General features: G+C 39.2%; 1 protein-coding gene across 1 annotated transcript in view; it reads left to right on the top strand.

Annotated features, from left to right (window-relative positions):
* The first annotated feature begins 2,399 nt into the window (after window positions 1-2,399).
* Window positions 2,400-19,752, top strand: part of exoc4 (exocyst complex component 4) — a 115,148-nt gene continuing 97,795 nt past the window's right edge. The window contains exons 1-8 of the mRNA XM_075471744.1: window positions 2,400-2,488; window positions 3,282-3,471; window positions 4,264-4,458; window positions 7,922-8,115; window positions 9,644-9,753; window positions 11,686-11,786; window positions 11,920-12,074; window positions 17,443-17,623. Of these exons, the coding sequence (XP_075327859.1) occupies window positions 2,409-2,488; window positions 3,282-3,471; window positions 4,264-4,458; window positions 7,922-8,115; window positions 9,644-9,753; window positions 11,686-11,786; window positions 11,920-12,074; window positions 17,443-17,623 (1,206 nt within the window). The 5' untranslated portion in view covers window positions 2,400-2,408. The remainder of the gene's footprint in view (window positions 2,489-3,281; window positions 3,472-4,263; window positions 4,459-7,921; window positions 8,116-9,643; window positions 9,754-11,685; window positions 11,787-11,919; window positions 12,075-17,442; window positions 17,624-19,752) is intronic.

Here is a 19,752-nt window from a genome sequence, read left to right as displayed (position 1 = left end):
ACATTGAGTACAGTACTTATAGAAAGGGACCGACTGGCAAAGTGGGAAAAAGGGCTTCGCTGTTTGCCAATGTCAGCATTATTGCAGTAAGAGAGATTGTTGGTACAACTGACTGAACCAAGAAGCCTTGCAATCTGGTTAGTTTGTTAGAAAAAACGATTGCACAATGACTGTGTGCTTTGGAAATAAGGTTTTCCTGCATGCTCAATGTCTTTTTGCCTTCTGTTACTGCTACCTAGAAGTAATTTAATTAGTAATTTAGTTTTTTCTTGCACCATTTTTATTTTTTTTAACTCACTTTATTAGTTTAGTTCATAATTCAAGTCACTTATCATTTGTTACTGTAAAATTTACCGTGGCAGCGAAAACAAATTTGTAATTAATGGTTGAAACATTTACTGCTTTAGATTGTTGAAAGCAAAATTATTAAAACCTAACTCAAGTAGTGGAGTCTCTAAAGCGTTGGTAGTGTGAAAATGTCATTTATCATCTGGCTTCATACTGTTTATCAGTATGTATCACAACAACTTTTTTGAAATATCCTTATATTTTGATGACAGGCAGAACATTGTTTTTAAGCTGATTCCACATTGGTGGAAAGTTTTCATGATATGTAGTAAGGATACCAGTTACCATCAACATATCTTCACAGGAACAAGTAAAGAAATTTCTCTTTCTTATCTTAATCACTGACATAAGATATTTTGTTACATAATTCTGAGCTGTGCTATTGAGTGTAGAAAATAGGTCAACAATTTCAGGCAACCGTTTAATCTTTGCATGGTCTTTCTCTCTGGATATTTTGTAAAGCTATTATCATATTTTGCAGTGACCCCACAAATTACATCAAAATAGATTCCTTGGGCAAAATACATTATCATATGATCACAAGTCCCATTAAGAGCCATATTTGAGCAAAGAAAACACTTTCATGTGCACTTTTGCTAAAAGAGCTCATTTATCGTAACTCATATAATCTATTTTTTCCAAGAGAAGCACAGAATACACATGGGCTTTAATGCTTAATAAAACTAAGTTTTATTTAACTTAAGTGAGTGCACCATTATTCACAGCAAACGTCGCCTCTTGCAGTACTTTCTTTTTTCAGCTGAACATTAGCTAGACAGACATTGTGACTGTCAAAATGTTTTAGTTTCATTTCTGTGTAGATCACAAAGGCATGTCCCCCCAGACTAAATTGCCCATGTATTTAATCCAAACACAGGCCAGTCAGTTAAAGCAGCTGTTGGTGCTTTATTGTTGGGCAAAGGAAGCCCTGTAGATTACCTAAACTGATGGGACATCGTTTCAAAGGCAAGGTGATAAGAACTTCAAAGTATAACTCGAACGTGAGATTTTTCTACACTCGCAAAAGGAAAACAATGGCTCCCGGGTGACACGGCAATTCCTTATTGGGGAGTGTGGTGGGGTAAAGATCCCCCACAATGTTATCTTGTCAGCCCACCAGCACATCAATCAGTTCTTGGGGTGCTGCAGATCGACCACCTTGGCTCCAGAATCAATGCTCTCTCACATTTTCATTGGTAAAGCAGATATTGTCAGAGATACAGGGCAGGGGATTCCTGCAAAATCCAGCATTTTATGTTCTTAATGGAATTAGCTATTAGTTCACTGACATATACTACCTGTGTTATTTCTATTTGCTCAACCTTTCTACTGGGGCATCTGTGGCTCATAGGGTATTTGGATGGTTACGAGTTAGTTCACTGTCTTCTGCGGTACACAGAATATCTAATATAGAATATAAAAGTATCCCTGGGGAAAACACTATGCATCCAATGCATTCATCGGTGTGTATATGATAGAAAAAATTCTCCAAAGGCTCTGAGAACAACATCAACAAAATAAACAAACAAACAGAAAAAAATCCCTTATATTCATGAAGAGGTGCTGTATAAGTTTGTCTTGTGGTGTAAAGCACTTTGAGCAGTCATTAAGATTAGAAAAAACATTGACCTTTCATATGTCTCAAAGGGAGGGTTAGAGTTAGGTTAATTGCTGATTATATGTATATTTTTAAAAGAAGATAAATATACATGCATATTGAAAATAATTTAAAAGAATTATCTGTAGATCATGGCTTGAATGGTTGGTTAATCAACTGAATATTTATATGACAACAAACTGAGCTGATTTAGTGAATATAAGTTATTAATTTTTCTTGTGTCCCCTGGGAATTAAAACCATACAAGAAGGCTTAATTTCTTTAGCCCAAAACATTGCATTTACACCACATAACATTTGTGATTAGGAGGACTAAAGCAGAAACCAGAGAAAATTTGCATCACAGATACAAGGCTGGTTTCTACGTTCAAACTACAGCTCCCAGAATTCTTTTCAGTAACCTCGCGCTCCTGTCTTCCTGTTTAAGTGCCGCAGCTGGAAAAATGGCAGCTGATTCAGGGAGATACAGGAGTGCTGTTAGCAAAAACAAAGACCCTTCTGGTCTTCTCATCTCTGTCATCAGGTACATATATTTTGCATTCTTTATATGAAGCTCAGCGCGCTGTTAAGACGTCAGACAGCTTATATAATTTGCTTGCATTTGCTCTCAGACGTGTATTGACAGCTAACTTTAATGCTAAAGCTACATGGGAGGTAGCTACATCCTTCCTGTATTAAGTTAACTGATAAAAAAAAAAACGCTCACAAATGAGATTTTTTCATTTACAGTATCACATGGCAGTCAGTGTTATTTATTTCTTCCCAAGCAGAAGAGAAAGTTGCATCTTAGCCACGACATGTTGCTATCATCATTTGAAGTTCAGCTGTTTCTGTCATATAAAACAGGCGCTGTTTTTCTACTTTGAGGAGAAACTGGATTCAAGACTGAAGAACAAAATATAAATGGAAAAAACAAAAGCGAATTATGATTGCTCAAATTAACTCTGCGTAGTGCCACACTTCTGGATTTTTAACATATCTCATTGCAACAGTGACTAACTTGTGAAATGACCTGCCAGTACTTAGCACATTGAAGTTTGACAAGATGATGAGTTGTTGGAGCTCTCCCTGAATATAGATATATCATTTTGTCCCCATTGTCCCTCTTGTAAAATGTAATTTGAATCCTCAGTTTGTAACACCATAATTCTGCAGTACTCGGTGCATTTTACTGTAAGGTCACCAGAATTAAGTGCTTTCTGTCTTGAATGTTCTTCTTTCAAATATACTGATTTGAACCACTGCAAAATAGCAGCATGTAATTGTGGTTGCTTAATTAAGTTGAGACTTGAATCTTTTCCTCTTTCCTTTTGCAGGACTCTGTCCAGCAGCGATGATGTGCAGGACAGGGAGACTGAGAAGGGTCGCCTGGAGGACGCATTTGAGATCTGTGACAGGGATTTAGATAAACTGATTGTTCAGCATTATGCAGAACTTACCACTGCCATCCGGACCTACCAGAGTATCACAGAGCGCATCACCAGCTCTCGCAACAAGATCAAACAGGTAGGAGCAATTTTTTCTAGAAAATGGACTCTGGTAGGGATGTGAAAAACTTTACAAGGATTTAATTCTTAGTTTCAGAAGGATTTTCAGACAGATTTCGGAAACGGGAACTACAGAGTTTATCATTTAACATGAAAGAAATGTTAATTTTTCTCCTCATTCATTAGAAAGGTTTTTGATTTTCTTTTTCAGAGGGTTGCACTTTATTTTTTCCAAGCAGGACTAAATTAATCTCAAATGTGTTGTTCTGAGTTTAAGTGCCAATGATTACATTAACAACCACTCGCTCGTGTCCTTGAAACGTAACTAAAGAAATTTTAATAATAATTCTTACAAATATGTACACATAAACTTAATTTTGTTAGATTTTAACCAAGACATACTCCCAGCATAGTTCTGCCCAGTTTCAACTTCAGGATTACTTTCACTTTTGTCCTTCACGGAAAACTCATGTAAGTTTGCGGGGGTTGTTAATCATTTCAACTCACTTACTGTAGATTTTAAGGCACACACACAAACACACACACACGCACACGCACACAAACGAAAAACAAAACAAAACCTCAAGAGAGTACTTTAGTCACACCATTGCCCAGAGTGTTTCCAAAGGTTTCAAGGAATACGAACACGTTTCCCTCCTCATGTAACTTCATTTCAGAGTGCCCTCCACCGATTACTCAAAAAATCTATCGCAAATGGTGTCTAATTTTGAAATGCCCTTTGGATATTGCATTAAACTGTATTTATCATGGAATCATGCCATCGATGGCTTTGGGTCTTTCTGTTCCACAGGTGAAGGAGAACCTCCTGTCTTGTAAAATGCTTCTCCACTGTAAAAGGGACGAGCTGAGGAAGTTGTGGATCGAAGGCATCGAACACAAGCATGTCCTCCAGCTGCTGGATGAAATTGAAAGCATCAAGCAAGTTCCTCAGCGTCTGGAGGCCTACATGGCAAGCAAGCACTACCTTCATGCCACAGACATGTTGGTGAGTAGAAGGATGAAGATGTGGTGCTTTTGCACATTTTACACGTGATTCGGCTTGTTAGTTTATTCGTTGAACTGATACAGAGCTTAAGAAATTGCAAAACAGGAAGAGATTTTTGTCTTGTTTGTGATGTTATGTGAAGATTTCATGACATATCAGGCAGTACTGACAGGTTGCCTTTGAAACCCCTGGAATGCACATCTTCACACACAAGTGTATGCAATGTTGCTACCAATGATTGGCTTCTTTGTGCCTCTCATTGCTGTAAAGAACCCCTTTCCAGCCTTGAATGGTCCAGTGATTGCAACTAACATCATCTAAGTGCAGTGAGCATGCTGCGGGTTTGTATGAATATGTGTACTTTTGTATATTTGATGTGTGTAGTGCAGCATGCTCAGCAGGCGAGCAGAAGGATGTCACTGAAGACTAAACAACCTAGGCTCTGTGATTTGTTGGTCTCTTTCCCTTTCCTCTCTCCTGTCCCAACGTCTCTCCCACACATCTTCCTCCAGACTGTTAATAATGAGTTTTTCTGGAATGGGGTTATCTGAGAAGGAAAAGAAAAAAGAGGGATGGTGGCGCAGCCAAAGGACCATGAAAATCTTCTTTGTAGGGCTGGAAAGAAATGGAACTTCATTCAACCTGTGCATGTTTTAAAAGGTTGTGAAAATTTCAAAGTCAGTTGCCGCTTTGCCTCCATCTTTCACACTTCAAATGAGCTTTACTGGATAATAATGGGGCCATTTCACTGATGTGTAAAAAGCACACTTGAAATCATATTTCATTTGCCTCTATGTGTAAAAATGCAGTTGACTTGCTGATGTAGTTCATCAATTAATTATGAATTAGATGTAAAATTGAATTAAACAACACCTGATGTTAGTAATGGTAAAAGTAATTTTTACCGAATGTGAATGATTCCACCGCACCTTCCATTTATTTACGTGATTCATGAATGACACGATGTTGTAAATGCACCTCGTGAGTTAAAATAAAACCAATTGCATCTACAGTTACAGTTCCTAGATATGTGACACCCAGATGCCAAACAACCATGCCAAGTTCACTAAAAACTGGCACCTCTTGTGGTAGTCCATTGTGTATTTTTAAGGTTTGTTCAAGGTAATTACTGTCATTTTACAGATGTTTCAGCACACCTTTTAGGGTTATCTAACCACTCTATATGCCAGTATGTGCTGCACCAAGGACAAAAAATGTAGTTGTATTAGTATTGCTTATGATAGTTTATATTTTATAATGTAATGAGAGGTGACCTTTAAAATGTTGTGGGCTCATCCTGCACCTGGAAGCTTTGCATCCTGCTTTGTTAAAAGTTTGAATCTCAGCTGAATCAGGGACACACCGCTGATGCAAAACAATGAGCAGTGCCTGATCAGGCTTCTGGAGTGGACCAAAAACAACAGATAAATCAAGTAACTTTTTGAACAAATATTGTCAGTGCTACTTTATAAGAGCATGGATTCTGTCATGCTTTCTAAACACTTCTTTTTGGTCCCACCCTGCTCATTTGGTGGAAAATCAGGGCAGCAGAGGCACCATGTGCAGGGTTGTCCTTTTATTGCATTTGTTGGTTGTGTAGCAAATGTAGTTTGCAATTTTGGGACATTTTCTTTTATATTTGTCTTGATTTGTGAGCACGATAGTCCATGACATCACTTGGTCTTTGCAAACTATGACCAGGTCTGAGACCTTTTCGTAGAAGTTATGTGATTAGATATCTATCTGAACACTTCCTTTTGCTTCTTTTCCCCCAAATATTATAGAAAACAAAAATGCACTGATCTTACCTAAAATGTTAAAACATCTTTACGTGAGTGCATTTTGGAGATTATATATTATACTCACTTAGCTGTTCACTAGTACAGACATTTTGACCAATCTTTTGCAAGCCGTTGTGTTTTATGCTGAAAGATAAATCTGTCATTATTTTGCCATGTACTTTCAACAGGAGTGAAGTAGCCAGGTATCACCATCCTAGTCTTTCTGTACTACATTGGGGCTTACTTTCTTGAACACTGTGTACATGTGTTTTTATGTGAGTCTTATCTCAAAGGGTTGACAATTAGAATTCAGGCTAAGCTCTCTTGTCTACTGTTGAATGGCGGGATTAGATTGGTTAAAAACACGACTGGCATAGGTTGCAGAAAGTTTCCTCTCCTCTCCTCTTACTCCCTTGTTCCTGTGGTATCACAAAATCCAGGTGTACTCAACTGATACCCCCCTTAGAGCTGAGAACCCAGCTTCTCTTCTCTTCTATTCTATTCTCTTCTCTTCTCCTCCTCTGCTCTTCTCATCTCATCCCTCTCACCCTTTCTCTCTTTCCTAAGTAAAATTCACTAGAGGCTTCATATTCCTCATTATGCTGGCAGGCCTGGTCCCTAATGATGTTAACCAGCCTTTCTCTGTCATCCCAGTCCAGTGGTAATGAGATAACACCCTACCCCCTCTGACACAGACGCACACACTGTTACACTGATTTACAGTTACACAATCACATATACTCACACACAGAGTCAACTCAGAGGTGTGTATATACACACAGAAGATGCAAAGCCTTGTAGGCATGGGAAGTTATGGTATTATGCTCAAGAAGGCTGATCGTGAGGCGCATTAGCTCATCTACTCACTAGTGTCTTCCATTTGCATCAACACGCACTTGACTCATGTCCTTAGCCTACCGCACTCTCCTCCACCCCCTGCCTGCTAACCCACTGACTGTTCCCATCCAAATATTTTTAGCATTTGGATGGGATGGGCATTTATAATACAGCCCTTAGTGTCCTTGAAATACACAGGGAAATGCGCACAATACACATTAACACACAGATACTGATTGGGATATTTTTGTTTATTGGCATAAGATTAGTTAATTGCAAATGAGTCCTGACCACTGCTGTTTCTATGAGGAGAAGGTAGATGCAAGGGAAAACCGGCGAATATAGGGAATAGTGTATCATTTTGTTTGGAGGGAAATATATTTAACCTATACTACACATCAGATTATGCAAATTAGAGGGCTGAATATTAACATTCACTGTCAAATGTATAGATTAAAATCAATTTAGTCTTTGTTCAGTTGATTGGAAACTGTCCTATGTGTCACTTTGATTGTTGCCTGGAGTTTAAGCTTTATTTCATTCTGTCTTGGAGTGGAGGTTGTAAATAAGTGACTTATACTCAGGCCCTATACACATTACCATGGGTATTTTGATGACAGCTGATTTCTTTCTGCGTTTTATGACTATTGTCCACATGCAAACACAGTTCTGGGCAATAACACTTGTGTTTTTGGGAAAAAGTCTACTTGTGTCAGTGCTGTCAAAAAGTTGCACACTGAAATATTTAGCAGGCAAGACATTTTTGAAATGTCTGTGTTTGTGTGTACTTGACCTGAGAGTGCCCCTCCGTCACACCATAAAACTTGGCTGCTTGTCCTGTGCAGGTGACAGCTGTGGCATCCTTAGAAGGCCCCTTGCTACAGGTTGAAGGGCTTGGAGACCTGCGCCTGGAGCTGCACAGCAAGAAGCTCAACATCCACCTGGTGCTCATCGATGAGCTGCACCGACACCTCTACATCAAGTCCACAAGTCGCGTCGGACACAAAAACAAGGACAAAAATGCTGCTCGCATCCCAGGGTAAGGGGTGATTTTTCAAATTAAATCCAGTTTTTCCTCAGTTCTCGGTTGTTGTTTTTTTTTTTTTTCTTCACAAAAAAACAGTCTAGTTTTATGTTATGGATAGGAAAGGAATTTGACATTTTATTTAATCGCATTTCAATCCTTTAATAAATTTCCCTGTTGACTTAAAAAGAACTTATATGGGTCCTTAAATGCAAAATAGTCTAAGCTACGTCTGCTGTTATTAATATTGTGCAAGATGGGGGGTGGGGGAGAAAATCCTGGACTGCTTTAGAAATCTATCTTCTACTCATTTTATTTGGATCCAATGTACCAAAAGCCTTTATTCACGCTGCTTTTACGGACAACAGAAACAAAACCTTGAAATTGCGTTCCTCCCAACTTTCCAAACTTTTTCAGTGTGCCTTCATTATAAGTTATTACACTGCAGCAACAACTAAGTAAAACTTGCCAATTATTTTCTGAATGGAAATCGCCAGCATTGCTGTCAAAAACAATTAAACATCGTTTTACGTGCTGCTCCTCTTATTTATATTTATGCAGTGTGCTGTGAAGCTCCAAACGAATCAGATGAAAAGCACCTCAATAAGTATTTATTGTTCGAGGCAAACAGCATTCATTTACTCAAACTCAATTAGGCGGCATGCAATTAAAGTCAAAATATATAGTATTTTAATGATTCTATGATGAAACTTATTTTCAGCCAAATACACAACGTCATTTCCATTTATTGACGGAAAGACATTTGCCTTTTCTGTGCGATAACAGTAATGTTTAAAATGATGAAGTAGTTTTGGTCGCCACTGAGATTAACTGTGACCTGAGGGCAAGTTTCTTGGTTTCATGATGTGGTTGTATAACTTATTTGTGATAATGCGGCCCAGTGACTTTGCACATTGTTGTTTCTTCGGTCTCATCGAAGGCATTCGGCCTAAGTGTTGGCGATTTGGCACATGTATTTATATATATATATATATATATATATATATATATATGTGTGTGTGTGTGTGTGTGTGAGCATGTTTGTGAGGGAGGAGGGCGGTTCAATAATTAAGGTGGCAGTGGGTTGGTGAGGTGAAATGATTTATTACTGAGGGTCAGCTAGTGACAGGTCCTGGCCCTCCTGTATTGGGTTGCCTCTAACAACACGCCAGCCTCCATGCAACCCACTCACTTAGCGGACACACTGTGTTTATACTGCCCAACTTAAAGGACCTGGATTGCTTCCACCTCGAGTTTGATAAATGGCTCATTGGAAAGCAGAAGCGTTCCCACCGAGCAGAGATTCAAGGCGTTTGGTTGTAATTGCAGATTGTTTTTTGTTTGGCAAGCACAGGTCTGTGTTTGCATTTCTGATAGTTCATACTAAACTTTTGTGTATTTTGGAACAACTATTTTTCATTCCATCCTCTTCTTATTCCACCGTGGTACCACATGAGAAAAATAGCACAGTATTTCATAATATGGTTTACTTTTTGTAAGATTTTTCATAAATGGCTAATTCTGAATATTTTGTCGTTGACAGATCCATGACCAAAGACATATCTTCAATGCCTGTGTTGGAAGTCAGCAGCCTGTCAACCCCACGCAAGCTTTTGGATTCCTCTCAGTTCAGCACACCTGGATCAGGCAGTGGTAAAGTTTTTAGAGCATATTAAACACCTGGGAGGAGGATGTACTCGGGGGCGGGGGGCATGCAACATGATAGCTGACAAGATGATCTTGGATGAAAAGAGATGAAAATAAAAGTAAAGATTTTAAAAGAAAGTCTATTGCACAGACAGACAGACGTGAATCATTTGCGTTTCCTCCATTAAAATGGTACACATTTGGAAAACCACAGAAATAAGGGCATTAACTCATAGTTGAGTTGTTGGTTTCCTTGTAAAGGCGATGTGTGTGGATTTTAGCTTGCAATTGTGCTTTCACTGTTCTGATATTCTCAGTGATAGGAAGTCATTAACATCACTTTGGCTTGCACCCATTTGCATATCATTACGGGTGTGCAAATTACCAGTGCTCCTTGCACATACACTGAGTGCATACAGAAACTGCTGATCTAGACGTCCCTACAAAGGACTAAAGGCATTATAGATACCTTGTTGCACATACACACAAACCTTGCACACACGCAGACACCCACGTCTCATGCCTTGCAGTATATGTCATAACATCTTCAACTATGATCATAATATACATCTCCCCAGCTAACATTATAATCATCATGCCCCCCTGCGTGTATCATTAGTCACCCAGTGTCTCTGCCTTCACAGCAGGGGAACTGCATTCATTATGCTCAAACTGGTAACCAGCAGTTTAACAGAAGCAGATAATACAGAAGCTAACTCTGCTCAGAAATGTATGAAATCTCTGTTGGTTGTAGGGGCGTAGAGTCGGCACTACATTTCTTCCAGGCAGAGCACAGAGGCGCGCAAACAAGAAGATAATGAAAAAAGTTAATCCAGCAATAACTTGGCATTCCCTGGGTGTTTCTGAGTTTTTATATGAAGCCTGGCACTTTTTTCACCACCCACTCTTGGCATTCTAAGTTAACGACTCACCGTTTTTACCTCTGTGGATGCCAGGCAGCCATGCACCATACTGTAGATGCCACTTAGCATCCAGCAAGGTTTCCATGAAGCATTTAGAATTCCTGTGCCATGTATTGTTCATTTTCTCGGAAACTCTTGTATTGCTCTTTGTCTTTGTCCTTTCCCTTTTTTTGTTCAGCTCTTCATATGTTACTTGTGATGGCTATATCTCTTAATTAGTATCCTTTATCTTTCATTCAACCTTCTGTAACGCACTCATCTCAGCTTATCAGCATAGATGTGTATCCCGTGACCTGAAACCCATAAACACACACAAATGTATAAATTGCCTCTAATACTTGATAAATATCTGTTCACTTCTCCCACACTGTAGACCTAAAAGTAAAAGCTCAACCACAATTTCTCCCACATTATGCACAGAGTTCTCTGGCAATTAGCCACCACCAGGTGGTAAGTGCCTGTACACCGTCATGTTAACAACCGTGGTCACGGCACAGCAACCGGCTTCCATCAGAGGCCTGGCTTGCCATTTTGTCTAATAGCATTAGAGCACCTCATTTGAAGATAGTAATTGTCATAATTATTACACAAACTGCAGTCGGAATGGGTGAAAAGAGGAAATACACCCCAAGTCCATTAACTTGCCATAAACATTAACTCTCCTAACGTGCTTTGATGGGGAATTGGGAGGCCCCATCTAATGGAAATTAGAGCATCACTCGATACTGCCATTCTCAATTTAGCCGCTAATGCTGCTAAGTCAGCTGCCGAGAGCATGGGGGTGGGGTTTTGGGTGCAGGTGTGTGTGTGAGTTGGAGAGAGTGCTTAAAAGGCAAAAACATTCAATATTAGTGTACTAAAGGCCATTAATTGATTTCTTTTGGTGTGTGACATTATTAAAAAGAGAAAGATGAAAGCTCAATGGTGAGAAACACAACACTGCAATTTTATGATTTTTCTTTTTCAGGCGTTTACTGTTTGTACTAAACTGTGTGTATCTGTATGTCCTCCTTAGTGCGTGAGCTGCAGCAGGATATCCGGGAACTGAACCAAGCAGAGCTTTCTGAAGTGGATCCGGAAGAGAACAGTGCTGAGTTCATGGGCATCCTTATCAGGGTACATACATGAGTACAAACAGAATAGTATACACTCTAAACACACTCCATTAAGGTCACTTTCTCTTGTGTCATTAAGTGTGTTTGTGATGCTTTTGCCTCGAGTGAAATGTCGGTCTTATCCATTTATGTAGGCTCTGGCCAAATTGAAGAAACTCCCAGAGACCATCAAAGCCATTATGGAGCGGCTGGAGCCTGAGCTGAAACAGATCGTCAAGAGGTCCACCACTCAGATAGCAGACCACGCTTATCAGAGAGGAGAAAACCTCGCCCAGGAGAGCCAGCCAAGGTACTGTCCAGCAAAGCTGCAAGACAAGACAAGCATGCTGAAATATCATTAGCTTTGGGAAAATTAGAAGCACTTAAAAAGACAGGATTGGAATTGAAAAAAAACTGAGAAAACTAGAGATTATTACTAAAAAGCCAGTGGAGAGCGAATCGCAGATGCAGTCAGTGGATAGCCATGAAGACATGAGTTCAAGCAATTATGTGGAAAACGAAAGCCATCTTTAAAATGAATTAATAATGCTTACCTTATAGAAATGATAAAAAGCATTAGCATTATATATATGAAAAAGAGATCATTGTTGACAGCAGTATGCCGCCACTGTTATCTTGAAAAATACCTTAATAAAGCTGCCACTTGTATTCCCATCAGTGTTATATCCATGTTAGAATTTTATTAAACTGCTAGCTCGCATAATATTCTGTACTGGTAGTGTTCCCATTAGACTCATTTTAACACTTTTGTTTAACAAAAACCTGACAAAGGTTTGGCATTTGTTTCTCCTGGCTGATTCTTACTAAAACACAGAGCTCACAATTTGTATCTGTATCAATTTGCTGCATGCAGTGTTTTTTTTTTTTTTTTTTTAGGTCTATTTAAAGGTAGCCTGCAACATGTTTTGAATGCAGTCTCACAGTTTTCATAGTCAGACAGTCAACAAGGTGTGAAACTCAGAAAATAGTCGGACTGGAGACACACCTTCCTCAGACCATGAAAACAGATACCCTGCTGCTTTAAACATAGACGCATCATGGCTAAACACACCTATGTGCACACTCACAAACTATTTCACACCTGCCCTGTAGTACTGCCACATTTTTAAATCAGTCACGTCAGCAACTCCAGACAGACACATACGGAGGCAGTCTGGAGAAGCACAGGTCTCAGTCCACTGATCCTGAACCATTTAAGAGGAATGTCTTGTTTTCTGTCAGGGATGTTCTCTTCAGCCTTGTCTGCTTTGTTTCTTCTGTTTCCCGCTGAATCTCATCTGACCTGAGTGTAATAGGCCAGCATGGAGCTCATTCTCAGTTCTGCTTCGTACAGGTTGTTTTAAATTTGCCTGCATGTGTATATGTTTGTGGGCAATTAATACTTTGAAGTGTGTGTGTGTGTGTGTGTGTGTGTGTGTGTGTGTGTGTGCGTTTGTCTTTGGATGCGTAGTCTGCTAGCTCTCCCTATGTTCAGTTCAGTTTAAACTCAATGTCTGTTGCTATGGAAACTCAGCCAATGTACCACTTGAAAGGAACAATGGTCTTGAATATTGTACACTATATTTTATATCAGTGCAGACCAGCAGGCAACACTTAGCAACTTTCTACCTGAAACAGCTGTGTGTGGCTTGGTCTTGGAGGTTTATGTTCTCATTCACAACCTCAGTGATCCAATTTCCTTCTCTCGATCCTATTTTCACAGAGATGCTCCGCACAAGTTTGCACTCTGCGCACCAAATTCTTTGGCTTACATCACTGATTTGTAAGCAGTTCAATTTATTCTAATAACATTAGACTTGAATCCATATTCTCCTGCTGTATTGCAAAAACGAGTTTTTTAGTGTATGTATGAATTGGACTAATTTTGAATTTAATTAATTGGATTTGATTACAATGAATTGGACTCTTAACTGGCTTGAAGTGGACTACTGTATATCAATAAAGTGCCTTGAGATGACATTTGTTGTGATTTGGCGCTATATAAATAAACTGAATTGAATTGAAAGCTAATCCAAATCAGTCTGAAAGATCACCCATTTGAATGAGCAGCAACAATCCATTCTGACTGAATGCATCCTATACTGTATATGTATTTCCGTAATTGATCTGCAGCAACGTTTGAGTGCTTTTACCTTTCAAGCCCGATGCAACGTCTGAAGGGAGGTTAAGATAAAAGCCACAGTCTTTGAAAGACAATTTGAAAACTTGACAAGCACATTTTGCAGAAGATGGATTACTATTCTGTTTTGTACTTTTCCCCCCTGTTCAGAGTGGTCATTTGAAACATCAGAGAGCACATTCTGCGTGAATATGTTTCTCTTCTGTAAGTCCGTTTGTGTTTGAAAGCACAAATGTACATGAAGATCTAATAACTGACAAGAAACCTAAAGATAATCTAATTTGGATGCTGATGTTGTCCTTCTCAAATGAACCACACGTATTGCTGGTCAGTTAGTCGAAGGCTGTGTGCTCGCTGCTATCTCTCCTGACTGTTCATCAGCCATGTGTGTCAGCTTCGATCCTGAGGGGAAATGAGACGTGAGGACTCAAAGAACAGACAATATGGATTAGGATGGCCTCCACTGGGAGATAATGAGGAGGACGGGGCTGTTTGCACTGTCTGTCTATAGGTGTGGATGTCAGGGTTGAGGCTGAGAGTCTGGAAAGCGATAAAAATATTGAAAAAGGTGGCAAAAGGTATAAGTTTGTGTGTGCTTGTTCAGCTTTCTTGTTGCATTCATGATCATATACTGTTTGTCCCTTTCTGAGGGTTGATGAATACATGATATGTATTCTATGCATCTTTTTCATGTCCTTCATATTAATACATACTTGTACATTACACTTTAAATTCACTGGGTCATAGATCAGAGTGATTTGTTCCTACCTTCTCTCTATTAATAACATTTATTCGATGCTGCTGTGAGCGTAGTGACAGACCAAAATGACCTCGAGCAAAACATCAATCTTGACTCTACATTACCTTCATACCTTCTGAGGAACCATTGGCTACTTACCAACACTTTTAGCATCCTCTCTTATCTTGCAATAGTTATGTGGGTGGTTCACTGATATAACTGGCAGAATAAAGGATTTGCTCATGTGCTTTTCAGTGGACAGACAATAGAAAATGTTTGGGAGTCAGATTTTGTGGTTTGGAACATAAACTTTTAGACATATGGAATGGATGGATACACTTTATTTATCTCACTGGGGAAAAGTTTCATCTGGATATGCAGCCGTGAAAATGCAGAGCAAAATGGCAGCGATAATTACATATGGTTCTTATGTGTGTTTTAAAAGCACTTTTAACTGGTGATGGTATGCTCACCTGTCACAGAGTGGTGAGCTGTATCTAAGTGTTGGTAAAAGGTGAAAATTATTTCTAAATTGTTCTTTACAAGAGTGAAGTTACATAGATTATATGTATCATGCATACAGTATGATCTAAAAATGATCTCCACCTTTTTCTATAGTGTTTTTGGGGTGGATTGGTTATCAAGGAGAGCAAACTGCTCAGTCATCGTCTAATTCTCTTGATCTGCTTTATTCTGGTTATCTCTACTTCAGAATATTGCTGGTCTTTTTTTTTTTTTGTACCATTTATTATTTAAGTAGTCTCCTTGCTATAAAAGGGTGGGCCTGAAGGAAAGGTCAGAGGCTCTGATTGTAACAGAATAAGATCTGTTCAGGTGGAGATCTACCTCAGAAGACAGGATCCAAGTTGCGGGCTGTGAAAAGATGCCCTTAAGATAGGCCAGCACAAAGTGGCAGGGTATATGATACAAGCTGAGACGGTGCATACTGAGAGGCATATCAAAGTGGCTGGGAGGGTTTTAAGAGAACTGTGCCAAGAGTAGGTTAGAATTCCCTATGGGGGACTCTAACAAAAGCAGTTTAGGAACACAGATCCTTTGGGACTTCAAATTTAAGAAGCTGCTTTCTAACCAACCAGACACTACTGAGCAGATGAGTGCAGTTATAACAGACAGAGTATTCAAAGCTAGAAGAAGAAGTCAGCAAGAAGGAGTAATTAAAGACTGAGGGGTACCGGTGGCTGCAGATACAACTGGAGCAGATGTGGAAGATGAAGTCCAAAGGGGTTCCACTGGTAAAAAGAGCATTCAAGGTTTTAACCTCATCACTGGATTTCAGATACAAGATCTGAGGTCTTTGTACAGTTCACAGAACAGTTAATCAAACTGCACCCAACTGTCAGATCATGTGGCCTCTCCAAGCTTGAGTACAGATGCAACAGGAGATTTATTTGATTTGTTATATGAACAGTAAATTTAGAGAGCGGCCACCAGTTTAATAAAACCCAATCAAAATGGTAAAAGAGAGGAGATTGGAAGAGATTGGTGTTAGGCAAACAGCGTGATTATTTGTATATTAAATGTAATACTTCCACTAAGATAAAGTGGTTACTCACTGTCATAGGGCCACAAAGAACTCATTCAAACTCTTCAATGTCACCCATGTTCCCTCTTTACTTTGAAAGCCCTGTCCTTGTGCAGAAGGCAGTAATAGCAAAGCCTGTGTGAAAGCGTCGATGAGGCAACATTGAGTTTTCAATCCGGAGTGTAGCACGCAGATCAAGTGGAAGGTCAGTTTAGTTTTGGCTGTGCTCTCTTCTCCAGCCAGAGCCATTTAGAACTAATGAGAGTGGCTATTCATTTGAGTCCATGTTGGGCAGTTTGCCAGTTTTCCCACAGCCAGCCCAGGTACTGTGTTATTACTGCAGGTGACATATTGAAATGTCTGCTGAAGAGGAAACTTCAGATGAAAAGTGGGAGAAGCAAAACCTAATTGGCGATGTCAAATGCCCCCATTAATACATTTTGGGGAGATTATCTGTTCCAATCTATTACTTTCCCCTTTCTCCTTTGGACTTCTTGTTCTGTCTTTTGTCTGTTGTAGCTCTAGGATGCTGTTAGCTATATCAATAACAGTTTAGCAGTTGCATGAGAATATATTTGTGCACATGGATATCCCTGCATTGGCAGTACAGACATAAGACTAAATTTAAGGCTGAGTAGAAGTTGGAGAAGCACAATAATTCCCCCAAAGTAGTAGGCCTATACTGTACTTGTGACATATTAGCAGCACTGGGACTGTATTGTTACAGTATCCAGAGTTTAGAGTAGAGTAGAATTGTAGAATAAAATTGTAAATCAGTCGGGGAGCACAGACTATAGGCTCTAACTGTGGGGGGCTTATTAACTTTTTATGGCCATTGTTAGTGACTGGAAATAAGTGAATAATGCATTGGTTAAGAGCAGCAATGGTTTTCTTTTCTTAGAGGTCCATGAAAATCTAATGTCAGGTGATTTACCGTAGAATTAGTTTCTTCTCCTAACATGTTGAGTGCATGTCCTATCGATTGTGTTTTTTAGATCCTGGTAAAATGTAATAAATTATGTAGTATCTATCTATCGATTGCTTTCTCCCTATCTTTCTGTATATATAGTTGTATACTGCAATAAAAATCAGTTTGATTTTTTTTTTTTTTTTTTTTGTGAACATTATTATGTTGTGCTATATACTTCCTCTCAGTCTTGTGTCCATGTTTCTATTTGCTCCCACTCTTTTGCTCTCTGCCCCTTAAATTTCTCACCACCCCCCTTTTTTTTGGCTCCCTTTGTCGCCATCTGCAGGCTGCTCTTGGAACTGCTGGAGCTTTTGTTTGAGAAGTTCAAGGCTGTGGCCCAGGCTCATAGTGTGGTGTTGGCCCACATGCAGCAGATTAAGGTGCAGGGTCCGCGTGGGACCCAAGAAGAGGACATCAAGCTCTACGAGCAAGCTGACGTCTCTGCCAAGATCCAGACAGTGCTGCAGGTTAGTTTTGAGCAACAGTAATAGAATAAAATGGACCAAAACCACTGATACATGTGCTTATTATATTTAGTTGTAAAACGTTTGTGACACATGTCTAATCCTCACCAGAACATCTATGAATAATGACAGTAAAACTTTAGGGATTAAATAAAACAGGAGCTGTAAAGATTAAACGGGAGTAAAATGTTTGTGTGGCTTTATTGCAATATACATGACATTAATGTCTTTTTCCAGTTTCTGCTGCATAACTTAACTACTTTTGTATAGATATATTAGTGCTAAATTTCATCTTAAAATATGACACTGTTAAGGAGAGTTTGGTGATTCACTTCTGCAGTTCACTACCATGGAAATTTCAACATATATTTGTTTTCTACCCTCTCCTTATGGAATAAGGAAGCTGGAGACAAAGACGGGGAGGCTTGATTGCTTGAATTAATTTCAGGCTCTGTAATTGGCGTTTATTTATGCTTAGTTCTTGATCCCTGTACTTGTTTGATTGGCTGAGGGAGAGGAACAGCTGTTGGGTTGACCCTGTGGTGACTCTCAGAGGACAATTTGTGACAGTTGTTGATCTCTATGGGATAGGAGAATGTGTGTTTTTATCCTTAACATACCAAAGAAAATTGTGTTCTCTGCGACTCTCCTTCACTGAGAGTAATGTGATTGGTATTTTTTTGTATTTAGATTATTTGTTGGAGTCATTTTTAAATGGGAAGTTTATTGTTGTTGGGAAAGATGAAGGTCTTCAGCCTGTTTTAATGTATTTTAATATTGTTCAGTAGAATGCATGTGATGATTGTTGCTATGGTAATTGACAGCACAGTATGTTTGCACTGAAAATATACAAACGAAAATGAATAAAATGACAAAGATAGTGACTGCCCAGTTAAATTTAAAGCCCATCTATTTATAACTTACACTGGAGCTTGTGTGAGTTTTTCCCTGCAGGTAAGCATTAATACACAACAGCAAGACAGTTTAAGGATATGTATTTGGGTATTTTTTTAGGGTTTAGTTATGCAAAGGCATGTATCGTAATTTCTCAGTTGTACAAGCACAGTTACAGATATCATGACGCCAATCCCCAGCATGTGACCACTGCCAGCACCAGGGGCTCCCCTCTCCCCTGGCGCTGTGATGGAAGATAATGTAATCTCTCGATTACAATACTCATTTTGTGGAATTAGATTTTCTTACTCAGTTGCTCGTGTTATTATTTCCTGAACGATTGTGTCAATATGAAGACCCCTCATCCAGCCCTCCATCATCTCTTGCTTGTTCATTTGTCTTTCTCTCCCACTCTGCATTTCCATTTCCCTTGCTCCTTCCTACCACAGCTTCATTCCTGCAGCCTCTGTATCACAGTTTGTGTATTGCCCAATACCTTTTGCTCATCCCTCTTGGTCCATGTAATTTCCTCCTTAGTCTCATTATCTATCTTTCTTTTTCTCTCTCAAAGCTCCCACACTCCCCTTCAGCCCCTTCACTTAGCCCACTGTGGCTTACAGAGCACACATATCAGCAGTGAGAGAAATTACATTTCTACAGCTCCCATAGTAGCTCTGTTAAATTTTATTGGATACTGAGCCACTTCTAATCTCAGACCTCCAAACCCAGTAGCATGCTGGAACCTACAGCATCAGTCTAACTATGATTGTAATATTTGTGTGACTTTCTGTTCATGTGTCGCTCTGTTTTGCTGCAATTTATGCCAAATGTGTAATTTGAAAGGGACATTTCTATAATTGATGTGGAGGCCCGGACAGGGAAAGATGCGCTCCTTAAGGTTTGGAAAGGCTTGGAGTCTTTAAATAGTGTAATTATAGATAGAAGAAGAATCTGTTCTGCTGTTTCTTCCTACACTGAAACTTTTTTTTAACTTCTTCATTTTAACCACTGACTATTTCTCTTTTTTTTAATTTATTTTTTTAAATTTTTAAATTTTTTAAAGCTAAATGATTTGAACATCCACCTGACATGTGCCTCTTATTGCAGTTGACATATTTTACATCTTCAGAAACCTCTTGATAGGTGTTATTTTTCCCCCCCCATTTTGAGAGGTGGAGAAACCAGCTTGACCTTTCCACATGACAAAGCAGTAGACTGATGCAAGAGCTGACAGAAAC

The sequence above is a fragment of the Odontesthes bonariensis genome, chromosome 8, assembly GCF_027942865.1.
Source record: "Odontesthes bonariensis isolate fOdoBon6 chromosome 8, fOdoBon6.hap1, whole genome shotgun sequence".
In the NCBI taxonomy this organism is placed as follows: Eukaryota; Metazoa; Chordata; class Actinopteri; order Atheriniformes; family Atherinopsidae; genus Odontesthes; species Odontesthes bonariensis.
The sequence above is the reverse complement of the archived record's forward strand: the minus strand, read 5'-3'. Positions and strand labels throughout refer to the sequence as shown.